Source organism: Pagrus pagrus (assembly GCF_965226575.1).
Source record: "Pagrus pagrus genome assembly, chromosome: 19".
In the NCBI taxonomy this organism is placed as follows: Eukaryota; Metazoa; Chordata; class Actinopteri; order Spariformes; family Sparidae; genus Pagrus; species Pagrus pagrus.
In genome coordinates this window covers 7,739,280-7,755,274 of record NC_140203.1, presented here as the reverse complement: position 1 = coordinate 7,755,274, position 15,995 = coordinate 7,739,280, and the positions used below count along the sequence as shown (strand labels likewise).

The window sequence follows — 15,995 nt, the reverse complement described above, 5'->3', positions numbered from 1 at the left end:
AAGCAGTGCAACGAGAGAAGAAAACAAATGGATGAGGGGGGGAAACGCCTGTCAACACGGGTTTTCTGTTCTTCAGCGAGAGCTGGAGGTGAGATTTCAGTTTTAGTTTCTGGCAGCAGCGACATGCTAGCTAACCTCGAGGGCTAGAATTTTGATCGCTGCTTCGTAGCACGGTCAGCTCCTCCGGGACGCCTCTCTCATCGGTTGTTGAGTTCCAGCTCGGAAAGTACTGACGTAATCATCCAGATTTTATCAGTCGAACATTTGAGTATTACAGGACGCTCAAGACTGGATCTGTTAACCATCACATTACTAGATAATCTGTGCCGAACAACATGATTTGCACTACACAGTTGTCATAACTTTAACTCAACATAGTACTCACGCAGTCGTATTAACAATACAAGTAATATTGCTGTGTACACACTATCAATCAGTAATAGAGGTTTATTTGATTCCACATGCAAAAAGTCAACATTACATCGCTCTAACCAGTTTGTGGTTGGAGAAGTTAACAAAGCACTGCAGTGTGAATGGGCCATCTAATGTTTGCTCATGGGGTCGTGCCCTGTGTCAAACCAGTGGCCTTTTCAAACCCAAACCTACAGAGGGATCTGCCTATTGTTCCCATTACAGTGCTAAGAGAGGTATGTGGATGTGTGTGTGAGTCTGTGTGTGTGTGTTTGTGTGTGTGTGTGTGAGTGCTCCCCAACCCCCTCTTCAAACCTCACCTCCCTCCCCTCCTCTCCTTTCTCTTTCACACCCTCTCAGCTGTGCTCACTCACTCATCCTGAGCCGGGCCAAAAAGTGGCCGAGCAGCTCTTCAGTCAGGAACTCCCGTCCTCAAGTTAACCCAGGCGGCCGCCGGCACTTTGAAACCCATTCAGGGAGCTTCTTTTCAGTAGCGTGGAAGAGACATGGAGATGGTTCATCAGGCGATTTATAGTTTACCACAGTATGGATTATCTGATTTGCTATCCTCACATCAAGGTAACAATAATTGTTTTGTTTTTTTTAAAACTCATTTGAGCCTGTTGATATCTTTACATATATACATATATATCTTTACTCTAATACAATGGGTATATTTCTCCAAACAAACACTGAGACTTCTTTGTTGTAACAGCAGCACTTTGCAGAGGGATTAGATCATCCGGAGGTGATATCATTCATGAATGAAACTCATTCGTAAGCCAAAACTGTGAGACTTTATGTTTCCACTTTTAATCCCGCTCGTCATTCCTGATGAATGAACAAACACTTTCGCGTTGTAGTTTGGCTCGTCGCTCGGCGAGTTACTTCCTGTCTGTCTGAGGTATTTATGATGTGTGGACTTCTGAGAAGACTATCATTAGACACAATATTGAATCTCAACTTGCCTCTGCTTGCATGCAAACAAGAAAGCCTCAACAGAGAAGACAACAGAGAACAGACAGTGGTGTAGTCGCTTAATCTCCCACTATACACACACACACACACACACACACCGGGAGAAGTTTATGACACATATTTTTGTCATTTATAGCTAAACAAGGTACTTACTGAGTCTGCATTGTTTTGGGGCCAGCAGCAGCTGCTTCCTCCGCTTGGCAGGCAGCACAATCAGAGTCTGGAAGAACTTCACATTTTCATTTTCACAAGAAGTCTCCCAGAAAAAGTAATCCACTTTTAAACCTCCTGAATCATTTTTTAGGTCATTTTTTTTTTTTTCACTTTCAACACCCACTCCCTTTTGGGCAATATCTGCTAAAATGAAAACAAGCTGACCATTTCTTATTGTGAGACAATTGCAGTGAAGTTAACACAAAGTTTTCATGGATTTGTCACATTGTTGGACTGCTTTGAAAGTAATGAGACACTTTTTTTTTTTCTTTCAGATTTAGTTTTATAGCTTGATCATTTAAACAGGCCTTTCTTTTTGGAAATGACCACATTAAACATTGCTATTTTCACATCTGCTTGTTAAATATGAAGCTACAGCCCGGAGGCAGTTAGCTTAGCTTAGCATAGAGACTGGAAGGAGGGGAAAACAGCTAGCCTGGCTCAGTTCAAATATGAAAAATCAACAACAGCACCAAGTTACATTTTTAAAGTCACATGTAATTACTCAGAGTTGTGTTTGTTTGTTAATTATGAAGATACAGCCAGGAGACAGTTAGCGTAGCTTAGCATAAAGACTGGAAACGGGGGGAAACAGCTAGCCTTGCTGGGGAAAGGGGGGGAAAAAATCAGTATTAACATGTATTATGTTTGTTAAATCCTTACAAAAGTGTAGAATAAACAACTTTATGTGCCATTTATTTTTGCTCAGGTAGCCTAAGCTAGCCCTCTCTTGGCTGTAGCTTCATATTTAACAGACAGATATCAATCTTCTCATCTAATTAATGGCAGTAAAGAGAATAAATGTATATATAAATGTAATGTATTTAATGGTGTTATCCTCACAAAACTAAACCATTTATTCTGCAGCACTGTACATGTACTTCTTTTACAGGACTTACTCACAGAGGCACAGATCAGAGTGAAGTGTATCAGGGCTCAAGGTATTTGTGAGCAATTACAGCACAGTGGGATCCTTTGTTGTCTCCCACCTGTTCCGAGCCATTAGTTAAAGACTGGTCTGCAGCTGGGTCTGGTCACTGGAATGAACAGTTGTTAGCTGTTTGGAGTCAACCCAGCTCACGTAGTAATCATGACACACACATACAGACATATAGCAACTTTAATGAAGGAAAGGTTATAGATGATTTGATATGATGCAAGTGATACTGTAACAGTTGTTTAAGGATGAGCATTACTCAGAGTTGTGTTGTTAAGCTACTGTGCTTTATGTGATTAAAAGAGGATGTATGTGGTTCATTTTTAGAAATGGCGAAAGCTTCAACTAATGATTATTTCCATTGTCGATTAATCTGTTGATTATTTTCTTGAATAGTTGATTAGTTCTTTGGTCTTTAAATGTCAGAAAAAGGTGAAAAGTATTTCCCAAAGCCCAAGTTAACATCCTCAAATGTCTTGTTTTGTTCACACCTTAAAGATTTTCACTTTGGTGTCATATTGTGGAGAAAAAAAAGAAATTATTCACTTTCAGAAGTTGGAACCAGAGATATTTTACTCTTTTTTGCCTTAAAAATTTAATCAAAGAAATGAGTGAATAGCTGACAACTAATTGCATAATAGATTATTGTTGCAGCTCTAACTGTATTAAAGGATAAGTTCACCCAAACAGTTCAACAGCAACGCTGTTTTGTTGTGAAGCTCCAGAAATGTTTTGTGGACTACAAAACCTCACCTGCCTCTCCATCAGCTTTAGAGGGAGAATGTTAATGACTGAATTTTCATTTTTGAGTGAACGTCTCCTTTAAGCAGCTGTCTGTTATGGTGATGCACTTGTTAGTATAACATATAGAAGTCAGTGACAGTAAAGTTGTCTTTTTATTAGGCGCTCCACTGCGGAGACTATCGTCAGTGGAATTACAGTCGAGAATTGAAGGGCGTTTTCTCTTTTCCTGAACTTTTTCATGAAGTCTCAAGGTGAATGAGAACTCTTGAACCGCGTGCCTTCTTTAACACAAGCTGTCCTCTGAAGTACCAGTGCTGCATGCCTCTGTAAAGCTGACAATTGTTCACCGCTGAGTTTGTAAAACTTTGCAGCAGTGTGCTGGAGCGTGGCCAATCAGGGGAATTGTGACAGCTGTCACGGTTGTCTCCTCAGGTACAGCCTTGCTGTACGAGAAGCTCCTCGACTGTCTCTGGCAGTGAACTCCTGCTAGGATCGGTCTCATTTAAGGAGCGATGATTGAGGGATTTTCTTTTTTTTTTTTTTTCCGAGACACAGTGCCAGTCACGCTACAAGCTGTCTGGGAATTGTGTGGTGGAGAATAATACCTGCAGGCAGTATGAGAATCTGGGGAGCTTCCAGTCAGTGTATTCAGTGGACAGTTATGGAGAATGTATCCACAGGCGACAAGATGATATTTGAGCTGAGTGGTTTTTTTTTTAATCTTTCAGCACTTAAAGCTTAATTGGCTCAACTCTTGACGCCTGTGAAAGTTGCAGACCTAATATTTGTTCTTTGCAGGGATGTGGCTCTGGTTATCTCTGGTTATCTGTTTATCTGACGGTGGTTTTAACCCGGAGTCAAATCATTCATTGACTTTTATGTGTCTGAGACTGGGAGACAATGCTCTGTTATCTAGGAATGCTGTGTGTTTGTTATTGGGGTAAACAAAAGTCTCCAAACAAATAAAAGGATAAGTTCAGCCAAAAATTAAAATGTAGTCATTATCTACTCACACCCAAAAACAAAGCCTAGAGAACCCAAGGGATTTGAAACAACGTCCTCTACGACCCTTTTTAAAGCTTAGCTAAAGTGCGCACCTCTTGTCAAGACTGTAAATAACATCTTTTCAGATTGATTTGGGATCTCAGGGCTTCTGACAACTTGGTTTACTTTTATTTTTCCAGTTGCTTTTTGACCTTTCAAAACAAGTCCCCATCTACTTAAGTTGTTTATGTGAATGCAGCAATGAAGCTTCGCTGTGAAGCTCCAGAAATGTTTCATTGGATTTGAAACTTCTCCCGACTTTTCCCTCAGCATGGGGGTGAGATTTTTCATTTTTGGGTGAATGTATCCTTTAATGCCTGAAGCAGTTCACTGCACCTATGTCATTCTGATGACTCAATCACTGCACCTGGTACATTTGAGTCGGTTTTTCATATAAAGCTCTTTGCACTTAGTCACAAACGCAAGCTGACTGACACGTTTCTGCCAGACAGTAAAAGTAACCGTCTGGAAATCCACATAAAAACAGCTGGTATCATCTTGTTGTCATTTATATTTTCGTCCTCTTGACTCTAGATTAGGCTTGTTTCATTAGAGGTGATCCACACATGTGGTCTGCAACTATATTTGCCTAAGACCAGTACTTAAGCTAAAGCATGTCACAGGTCCGCAGATGGCCACATAGATAGCAAATGACAAATATCTCCCTCAGTGGTTTGTGTCCATGTGCTTAAGTGAGTTTGACATATCGCCCGTCTTTATAAAACCAAGCGGCCAATTCAGCCGCCGTGGAGGAAAGTTGAGCATCAACAGGAAATGGCAGGAGGAACGGCAGTGTGTTGTAATAGTCGTGGTATGCTGTATAATCCTGTTGCACGCTTGTTTAACAGCTTCACAACCGTTGTTTCCAAGAGGAAATGCTTCCGTGCAAGTGGTGGAAACACAGGCTCTGCCTTAAGGGCTGATTGATTTTTAAATGTGGACGCAAGCACTCTCAGGGGGGGACCAGGAAAATTACAATTACACTGCATGACAATCAATGCCAACGGTGCTGTCAGGGTGGAGATGCTTGTGACTGAGAAACTTTGGTGTGCCTAATTGGACAATGTGATTAATTGGTGTCACTGTGGACAGATACACTTCAGCGGTCAAAACTCAAGGATTAGACTAACGGGGTTGAGTTATATGACATTTCGACCAAATTTGCACATAATTAAGCTCTAAAAACAAAAATAATTATGCAGCTCATAGAAAGCAGGACGAGCGGTCCAAGTCTTTTTATGGAAATATGTCATTTCCTTGATGCTGGCTACATGAAAGTATTGTTTTTCTTACTTTATGATGATAAAAAAACGGTTGTGTTTGTAGTAGAATAACGCAAAGCACATGTTTTACAACAAAGTGTGTTTTCCCGCGCATGGCCTTTATAAATTACTGTAGAAATAGCCCGCACCTGCTGTGACGTGGTGACCTGAGACGTCAGTTGCAGCTAATCAGACAGAGAGCTTCCTTAATTAAGATGAACCCTACATGTCTTTCTGATATGTGTCAAGGACCACAACATGTTAGCAATACATCATTATGTTTTAAAGTCCACTACTGACCTTTATTATCTTGTTATTAGACTGATTCATCCAGTAGTTGTATCTGGTGCTCCACACAGAGATAATATTATTTTATTTAAAAGTTTCAACCCAGGACACACCATCACATCCATACTCCCTCTCTCCCCCCCTATTCTCTCTCTCTCTCTCTCTCTCTTCCCCTGTCCCTCTCCCTCCCTCCCTCCCTCTCTCTCCCTCTCTCTCTCTAAGTCTCTCTCTGAATTAAATCTATTATTCACCAGCCTCTGTGTGGAGTTTGTTGCACGGCGGACTTCGGGTTGATAATCTCACGTGAGGTATTAGTGGAGCGACGCTGCAGATCACCTCAGGTGTGTGTGTGTGTGCGCGCGTGCGTGTGTGTGTGAGTGAGCGGCTGCACGCTCAGATCAGCGCGTCTGCGTCTCGTGTTGTTGACAAACTGCATCGCTGAGGATCTGTTGCTTGTCGCAGGTGAATGAAGTGACATCGTGGCCGTGATTCCTGCGCTTCAGAGGTGAGCTGCTGCTGCTGCTGCTGCTGCTGCTGCCTCTCTGTGCGTGTTTCAGTCACGCGTGGACAAAAGGGAAAAGGTTCAGATTGTGTTAGAAATGATTTCGCGGGTTTTAATGCAGATTGTGTTGCTCTGCGAGTCTACAGACGGAGGTTATGTCGGGCGAAGTGAATCGATGTGTCTCTGCCCCATGTGAAGTGTAATTAATGGGAGCTCTGAGGGTGAATCAATACTGGGTAGTGACTAATCACTGGATCAGGAACAGGGGGCACTACAGCCTGCTGTTAAGAGGAAAGAGCTGCTTCCTGGACACGAATTACAATATGGGTCAAAACTTTAATATCTTTAATGTGAGAGTTGGCCTGTGCGAGCTTTAATGAGGCTGCTGATGGATGGATGGATGGATGGATGGGTGGATGGATGGATTGTGCTGGCTGCAGTGACATCTGGATATCATGTCAGCAACATCCATCTGACATGGACAGCAATCTTACAGTTGATTATTTTATTTTCAAAAGTGCAGATATCACAAATTATACCTATAGATTATCTTTTGTATTTACTATATATATTGCATACCTTCTGTGACCTGTTGTTGATTGATACCATAACTTCTGCAGCTAATACAAATTTAAAATAAGTTAAAGAATATATAGTCAGTTTACTCTGAAATTCATTTTGCACGCATAGACAGTTCCTTTTGAGTTTAGTGACTGTCATTGTCATTCAGTCTGCTAAACCTCAATGTATCATCTACCAAGCCAGTCTGCCGAGCCTGTCACGATGCTGGAATTTCTAACCTTGATACAGTACCTTGAAAATATTCATATTCAATACCACGGGGGAAAAATGCTCAACATTGAAGGCATGAAATTTTAGATTTTTGCTCAATGATAAACATGACAAGGCTGGTGTAATATGTGGTAAGAACAGCAGCATCCAGGCAGAAGTTTAACCTTCTTCATGCAGTGAAACTACAGGCTATACGCCACCGTAGGCACTTAAATTAACTACAAGGCATTTTAACTAGTTATGAACAGTCTCAATTTAATACTGCTGCTATATATAACCTCAACCACAATCAGCCAGAAGATTGGCTAGTTGCAAAATCATAACATTTCTGGGAATGTTGACAACTTTGGCTTTCTCCACAACCGATCTATCGGCTGTAGCTACCTGCAGGCTAACCTGAGTGTATGAACGGCGCCAAAACAAAGTTAACTTTGCTTCACTGTTGTCATATTACAGCGATTAATCTCGCAGAGCCACAAATAGATCTATTGTTTCATCACCGCGCATCCTGCAAACAGCTGTGCATCTTTCTTTCGCTTGCTGTCAAAAAAAAATGCACGCGCTAGCCAGATCAAGATTTTCATGACAGGAACGCTTATACCACTTTTGTCCACAGGGGCCGCCAGAATCAGCAGAAAGTTAACGTCCTTGTAGCTGCTTTAATGTGACATTTGTCATGTTACAAGAAGTGGGTGACCTGACCCTCAGCTGCAGTTAAACTTTTACTGTATAATGACTCCTCACTCGACACTTCTATTTACTTTCTGAGACGTGTCAGCTGCATTCACTGCGGGTTAATCTTTGTCACTTGAGTTTACATTGTTTGGGTTTTGTAAAGGGAGCCAGTGATGGATCAGCATTGCGAACATGTAGAATGCCACACAGGGCAAACACTGACATCTGCTCCCCGCTAATGAGATCTCATGGAGACTGACAGGAGAGCATCAATCTCACTGTCAGAGTTTGGTTCCAAATATAGCTGTCCAGCGCCGTTCTCTGTACGTGGGTAGTTTATTTGAAGCTAAAAATCTGTCTGTTGTCTGAGCAACGAGACCTTCAGCCCAAGCTCCTGACAGTAAACTAGATCACGACATAGACAAGATGCACGTTACATTCATTTTTGTCCAAAGCAGCTTACGAGAACATTCAAACCACTACAGAGCAGGAGCTGGGGGTGTTTCCCTTATATACAAATAACTGAAAGCATGTCAGCGCCATGATACAATAGCTAATATATATTTCTAAGTGCATGAGACGTATGTAAGTGCTAACAGCCCTGCGTGAGCTCATTTTTAAATACAAATGGCTCACTTTCTTGGATTGATAATGAAAGAGTGGGGATTTAAATACGATTTTTAGATGAGGTTGTTTAGAAAATGATGATGATGATCTGTTGGTGTAATTATCTCAATTCTTCATTAGTGAAAAAAACAGAAGTTTGTAGACTAATAACGAAAAATGGTGCGAGAACACATGGCTTCTGAATTTGTCATTTGAATATAAAAACTTACTAACAAGAGAACTCACTTTGCTGAAGATGCTGAATGCAGTTAAAGCTTCTTTTGAAGAGAATTTAGTAGGTTTTCATTTTCATAGCGGTCTCATGATTATCACCGAAAAGTCTCTTGCACATCTGTTGGGAACCAACTTCTCTCAGTGTGAACGCTTCACTGGTAACATCTGTTTACGATTGATGAGGGTGGAAACATTGATGTGAAATGACACCCAATCTCTTATTTTGTAAGACATGCAGACAAGCCTTACGAAATAAGACCCGTGTACATGAATCTATTGCTGCAGTCCATGCTGAGAGGGTTCCCAACATGCACCTCTCATGTAACTGCAATCACACGATCAGCACATTTATATAAATGCTGTTTGCCTCATATTTTTCAAAGTAAGAGCACTGGCGTTCAAGATAATTGAATCCAAGATCAATAAATCTGTCTTGGAGCCAAATTAGCAAGATGAGAAGTTAAGACACGTACAACGAACAAACTGTTTATACCAAATTTAGCGATGTCTTTTATAATTGCGCAGCAAACACGAATATTAACTGAGTCTCTGATTTATGATCTTGCCTTTTATTATTTGCTTGACAGACTGGAGGTGAGAACTTTCCTGGAAAATAATGAAGTTGTTGAACTGTTTAGAAAATGAATTCAATTAGAAACGTGTGTGTTTTTGAGATTATAGTGTAATCTCATTCGGGTGAAACTGATGACTCGTGTGGTTTGTATGATCATAAAACAGTTAAAGTGTCTGTTTCGGTATCGTTTCATGTCATCAGGACTTGATGTTGGTGAACCGGATCCCTCCTCTGGCCTTTCATGTTGTGTTTGAGGCAGTCTATAAATATTTTCTGTATGCAACACGCAGATCTCATCCTGTGATACAATCAATGGTGCAGGATCCCTGGTGGTCAAACCCATGAATAATTCAACCGCTGTGTGACACACCATTTGTCTCTTAATAGCTCATCTCTGCCTCTAACAGAGCAGGTGCATCCCTGTGAAATGCCCCGAGTCCTTGTTTGTTTTTTTCATCTTAATAAAGCTGAAGTAGAAGTGTTGCAAGTGGTTCTGTTGTCTAAGTAATCGCTGCAACCAGATTGGTCATATGAAACAAGTCCAGACCCTCCTGGCCGATCTGTCCGGTGTCACATGACAGCACCAGCATAGTCGAGTCCGCCCTCATTGAAACACACACTGTATAAACATGTCCTTTGATTTATCACTGCGAGTGAGTCAAAAGGGCAGCGTCTACTGTGTCTCCAAAATTGCTATATTTCTAGAGACACCTGGTGGTTAGGTTGAAGTAAATTGCTGTAGTATGTCATCCAAGGACTTTTAAAGTCAGTGCTGTCCGGTCTGTTCAGGCGCTGCTTGGAGCTTCACCTTAAAGTCACCTTCATTGAAACATGCCTTTTCCTTATTGTTTGCTTGATTTGGACGTTCACTGTGCAGAATATGATTAATTAATGGTGTCACAAAGTTATCTGTTTCGAGGCAAAGTAGGGTAATGTGTAAACGTGAGGCCTCCAGAGCACGGACACTTGAAATAAACAGTTTTTGCATTTTTTTAATATTATAGATTTTGGGGGGAAATCTTAAGAATTTATTTAACTTTTCTTGCACTGTTTTAGGAAATTTTGAAATTTTGAAATATATTTGTGTGCATGTAAAAGGTCATCACTGAGAGTTTTGCCACCAGAGACACTTTGGCTGCTATCTGCAGGATATTTGAACCATCTGTGCTTCTGTCTGTTGTGTTTGAACAGGGGGAGACAGAGAGCGGATGACAGCCAACCATGAGACCTACCTTCTTATGGCCAGCACCCAGAATGACATGGAGGATTGGGTGAAGACGATCCGCAGGGTCATCTGGGCTCCTTTTGGTGGAGGTCAGTACAAACGCAACACATTGTTTTTAGTAGCTATGAGATCTGCATCAACAGTTTGGTCTTCATTTGGATGACTTTAAAAGATTACAGTGGTGGTGCCGGAGGATGGATAAGTGACTGTGAGCTAGCCACCATCTCTGCTCCCCCATCAAACCGCTGACTATAGGTTTTAAGTTTTTACATCGTGGACTACAAGGACAGTATTTCTCCTTCAATTTTTACCTTACTGTATCTTTATCTTTAAATTTAACCTAAAATGTCGGCACACAAAGCAACAGTTTGCCTCCTTGTTCCCTCCTCCATGTTTCACTCCACATGTTGGTTGCATCACTACAACACTTGACATTAGGGCTGCGTGATAGTGGAAGAAAATGACACTTGGATTACATTGCAAAATGAAAATACATGATGACTTCAGTAGCTGTATTCAGATTCTATTATGAATAAATTAATCACTCTAGGAGATTTTTTTTTAGGGGAGTGTTTAATCAAACAACCAAAGCAGGCCCTGCTTTGTTTAATGGATTGATCAAGAAAGATTGTGGTTCAGACCCTGCGTGTCTCTAATAAAGGCAACTAATTCTTTGTATCCAACCCTCAAATCACAGACATCTCTTGTAGTCATGTAAAATGTTCGTAAAAGTTTGGCTTTCGTATGAAGCTGCAAAAAAGTTGTACTGTAGCGTGACGGGTCAGACGATGCACATCCTGCAATGTGACTTTTGCCTCGATGTTGCCGCTGAAGTCATATATTGTGCAGTCCTGCTTGATGTCATCATGACAAGAAGTATAAGCAGCTTTAGTTAGAGGAAAATTTGCTTTGTCTCTTTGTCACATTTTGACAGCGCAGTACAAAAACAGACCTGTGCTGCTTGAATCATCCTGCATGTTTGTCTTCTCTTTCTATCGAGCCTCTTCATGCTAATAAACAAAGGAAATGTATGTGTTAAAATGAATTACATTAGACAGATAAACAAACACACTTAAGCTGAAGTGCTAGTTCTTCCTGATTCTGGTGGGCTCAGAGTGCTGATTACTGAGCGTCCCACTGCGCCGCTGTGGCTTGTTATTGACTTTGCTGGCTGACACTGGCCTACATTGTGAATGAACGGGGCACAAGTGCCGCGTTTGTAACCGGACGGGCAGCTCAGGCAGCTCTCGGTGACACAGTGAATAGATGAGGCTGAGCTGGCCCCTCTGTTTTCAGTGCAGGGAGTTTGATGTCTATTGCAGTTGACTGCTCTTCAAAAGGACGAGCCATTTGTCAAAGATGCCACAAGAAGGGTGGCTCCGAGTTGGAGCCGAGCCGGGCTTCCTCTGTCTCTCCCTCACACACACATGCATTATATACAGAGCACATACAGGCTCTCACTTTTTTTTTTTGCGGCAGCAGAGACTAACCGAGCCCTGATTGGCTGCTCGGTGCCCCCGAAGTGTGATTCAAAGATTCAGTGCAGAGAGTGACAGACAGGGAGGGAAGACCCTGTGTTTGACCCACAGAAGAGCTCGGAGCCCCTGATGGGTCCGCTGTCATGTTGTGCTGAACACTTGCTATGATGTTGAATTAATTACCGGCCAGCTTGAACAAACAGTTGGAGAAGAGGGAGTTTGAAATCAGACCTTTTGAGAGATGTGCAGCTGCGGCCTCTCCATCTGGATCTTTGGAGATTTGTTCCATGGTAATTAACTTTTTATTCGTAAAGAGTTTGCAATTTAACTTGAACTTTTTGGAGCTGTCGTAGCTGCTGGATTAACAGCTCCGTAGAAACTGTTTTTATTTGACTACTCCATAGCTTATATGGGAGATTTTCTCCACTGTTTTGTTGATTTCATAGGTTTTTGTGTCTTTGTTGTGGTGCAGTGACATTCAGCATTGGCAGAGCTCTTGATAATAATCTTCACATATCATTTCAACAAACACCTCTAATAACCCTTACATTTCTGACATGTGTCGTGTCTGTTTCAACATTCGATAGCAACCTTTTCAACCTAATTTACAGCTAACATTTAGTCCAGTACGCTACATTTAAAGGGGCACTACGTAGTTTTGGAAAAGACATTAAAACTCAGAAATTTGATATTTACAATATTAATGAATCAAACTTCCGACTTCCAATGAATGCACTATGATACAACTTGGAAACACTGGGGTAAAAATGATCTGTTGCCAATATGCAGTGGTGTCGCACTTACAGATGTTGAAACACAGTCTTGAGCTGCGGTCACTGGCTTGGCAGCCGTCTCGCCTCTAACTTCTTCATCACCCCCTCCACCTGAATAAAACACATCCATGTAAATTACACTTCTAGTTTAGTTAGGTGAGTTATTTTCTGTCGTCTGTCTACACTGTTTGTTGTCAAATATTTGTCACATTTGGAGTGGTATTTAATGTTGCAGCGTTCAAACAAAAAAACAATCCAGTACCTGTTCCAGTACACGCATTTAAAAGCAAAGCAGCATGAGGAGAGGGTTTAGATAAGCTACTCATAATAGAGGTCATTCACCCCTCTCTTCTTCTGATGTGCTCTGGAGGAGGAACTAATTGATCATTTGTGCATGAGACATCTATATGACTCGTCAGATTTGTTTTGCTCTGTTTATTCTGTAAACAGTGGAGGCCGTTATGTTTCACTGTTTGTCTATGAATACATATCATTAGCATGTAGTGAAGTAAGAAAGGTTTACATTCTTTAGCATACCACAGAAGAAGAAAGAAAGACAGACAAGGAAGAGGAAATAGGAAAGGAAAACAGTGTGTGTGCAGCAGTAGCTGGCAGAACCTGAGAGTGTTTGCAGAGGTGTCTTCCTGGTTGTGATCCGACCCCCGGCCCAGTGGGAACAGCAAACATACGTATAAACACATGCACACACTCCTCATAAGCCGGTCCACACGCACAGTTACATGTGACCCCGGGAAAACATTCCCAGACTCATGACCAGAACGTCTGGAGGGATGACCTCGTTTTCGCCCAGTCACTTTTTCTTTTCCTCACTTGTTCTCAGATGCTCATTTCGATACGAGAGGATATTCATCATATTTTACCCTGCAGGAGCTTGACTTATCTATATTTCACTCTGATCCGTCTAAGATTTGGAAAATGGATTCAAAGCTTCGAGGATTTTGGGGGGAATTTGAGGATGTTGACTGTTTTGTCTTATTTAGGTTGCTGTAAAGATTGAAGTCCCTGAAGGAGAAAGGGGAAAAAAAACTCTTCACTGATTGATGATTTTAAAAAATATTCTCTGAGAGATGGAAATGAAGACGACTTGATTGACCTACAAGCTGATGAATCTCTTTTCTGTTTTTTTTAATCAGAAATGCAAAACCTGAGGCTGGTTTTGGGGAAATGATAGAATGCAGGCACTTCAATTTCTGTTATCTTATCACAAGTTTATTAATAGGCGTTTCTTCCGGAAGCTTACGAGCTGTGTCACTTTCAAGAGGGGTGAGTAGGACAGCATACCATCGTGCTGTGAGCACCACTTGCATCTAATGAAAAATGTTTAGTAGAAATAACTGAAGAATTTAAACTGCAGTTAGTTCACATTAACACCGGTTGTCTTTAAGCTGCATTTCTTGTGGTGTCAATTGCCGTCTAAAGCACGAGGATCCTGCTAAGCTCCGTCCGATTCAGTCGCCGTACGGTACCGTGCGGTACCACGTGTGTGCATGTGTGTTAGTAGCCTCTGTCTGTATCTGGAGACCGGAAAAGTATGCAGATCCAAATCTCTCAGGAAGGCTGCCTTAATCCCCTCTTGTGTTGCATCCACATGAGACGGCTGCAAATGGAAATCAGTCCGTTTTTTTTTCTCTCTCTCTCTTTCTACGGCAACTGCCTCAGACAAAAGGCGAGAGGTGCTCAGCAGGAAGTTAGAGATTTGATCATCAGACTAAGGCTTTGTGGGTGTACATATTTTTTGCCCGGACTGTCTAGCCGGCCTTATCAGAATTTATTTTTCCAATTGATTTAACTGCGCTCTTTGAAGTGCCTAAAGCTGCAGATGGAAGACCAGGGTTTTTCTTTTTTTTTAATATATTATTATTTGAAAAATACTTCTTTCACTTTGGGAGAGCTAGATAGTTCAGGATATTAAATTATATTAATATTTTAAAAAGGAGAAACTTTTATCATTTCAGAATCGTGCCCTAAATAATTTAACAGCAAAGAGAGAACCAAATAATATATATCTGTGATTTAAAACATAATTAAACCCTGGAGACACTCTCAGCTTCTTTGATATGCTGAACTCTGTGTGGTGAAAGGAGGAGAATGAAAAACATTCAAACATCAACTGAAAATACCAACAGAATGTGAAGAAATAGCAGTTCTGACATTATGTCAAAGACATCTTTGTATTGTGTTGCAGAGATATCTACGAAGTTTTCATGCTAACCAGCTAGCCCCGGTCCTTATTGTCTCGTAATACCACTTTGTACATCAATATGTGATAATGAGTCACAGTAGCATCCAATCAACAACAACACTGAGGTGGATTTCATGCCAGGTTTGGCACCTGGCATCCTGGGCCTGACCCCGCCATGACCTCCCTCAGGTCTCTGTAGGTGGGCGATGACTCATGCCTGACCTGTAAATCGCCTCTGTACTGTGTCACCTGTCTTCAAAGGTGATATGTTGCCCTGTGTTTGTTTGGAGTATGAATTCAACAGTCAGTTCTTACATATTGCACCTTTAACACGTCGTGCTCTTATGACTGACTGTCATACAATTTATGTTCAAATAAAAGCTATCCTGTTATGAATTAAAAGGTCAAAAAAAGGGGTAGACACAGAATCACCCGATGCTTTTTTCTTGTAGCACTGCAATTAACCTTAAAACATTTTGTGTTTCAGGGATCTTTGGTCAGAAGTTGGAGGAAACGGTGCGGTATGAACGTCGGTTCGGGAACAAGCTCGCCCCTATGCTGGTAGAGCAGTGCGTGGATTTCATCCGTCAGTGGGGCCTTCGGGAGGAGGGTCTGTTCAGGCTGCCAGGACAGGCCAACCTGGTCAAAGAGCTGCAGGATGCCTTCGACTGTGGAGAGAAACCCTCTTTCGATTGGTGAGGAAACACATAAGTGTATGCTGGGCTGCTTGGGTTTCCTCGGTGCATTTTAAAGGGAAGGTGATATGTTCAGACTGAAGACTGGTCAAGGTCTGCGCCTCTGGAACGACACGGGCGCTCCTGTTGGTCTGGAGCAAACACCTCCAGAAGTTTACAACAAAGAATTGCAGATATAGGTTTTTAATACCTGGTTTGCATCGGAAACACAACTAAGACAGGAAAGCTCCCTCGTGACAAACCAAGTTCATGGGTCTAACAGAACAGCCAGCAAGTTGGAGAAAAATCTTTTTTTCTTCTCTTCTTCAGCTGAGGCAAGGCAAAACGGTGATCTCATGTCTTTTTCACCGCAGACATTTTC

The 15,995-nt window shown here is 41.6% G+C and overlaps 1 protein-coding gene across 6 annotated transcripts in view; it reads left to right on the top strand.

Moving 5' to 3' along the window:
• Positions 1-15,995, top strand: part of arhgap24 (Rho GTPase activating protein 24) — a 67,214-nt gene that overhangs the window by 46,359 nt on the left and 4,860 nt on the right. For 3 of the 6 annotated variants that reach the window (XM_084383213.1, XM_084383212.1, XM_084383215.1), the window contains 2 exons: positions 10,452-10,574; positions 15,427-15,634. In XM_084383213.1, the coding sequence (XP_084239339.1) occupies positions 10,452-10,574; positions 15,427-15,634 (331 nt within the window). Of the gene's footprint in view, positions 1-850; positions 991-6,199; positions 6,219-6,283; positions 6,383-10,451; positions 10,575-15,426; positions 15,635-15,995 lie in introns of those variants that run through there. The other 3 variants (XM_084383214.1, XM_084383217.1, XM_084383216.1) reach the window with 3 other exon arrangements.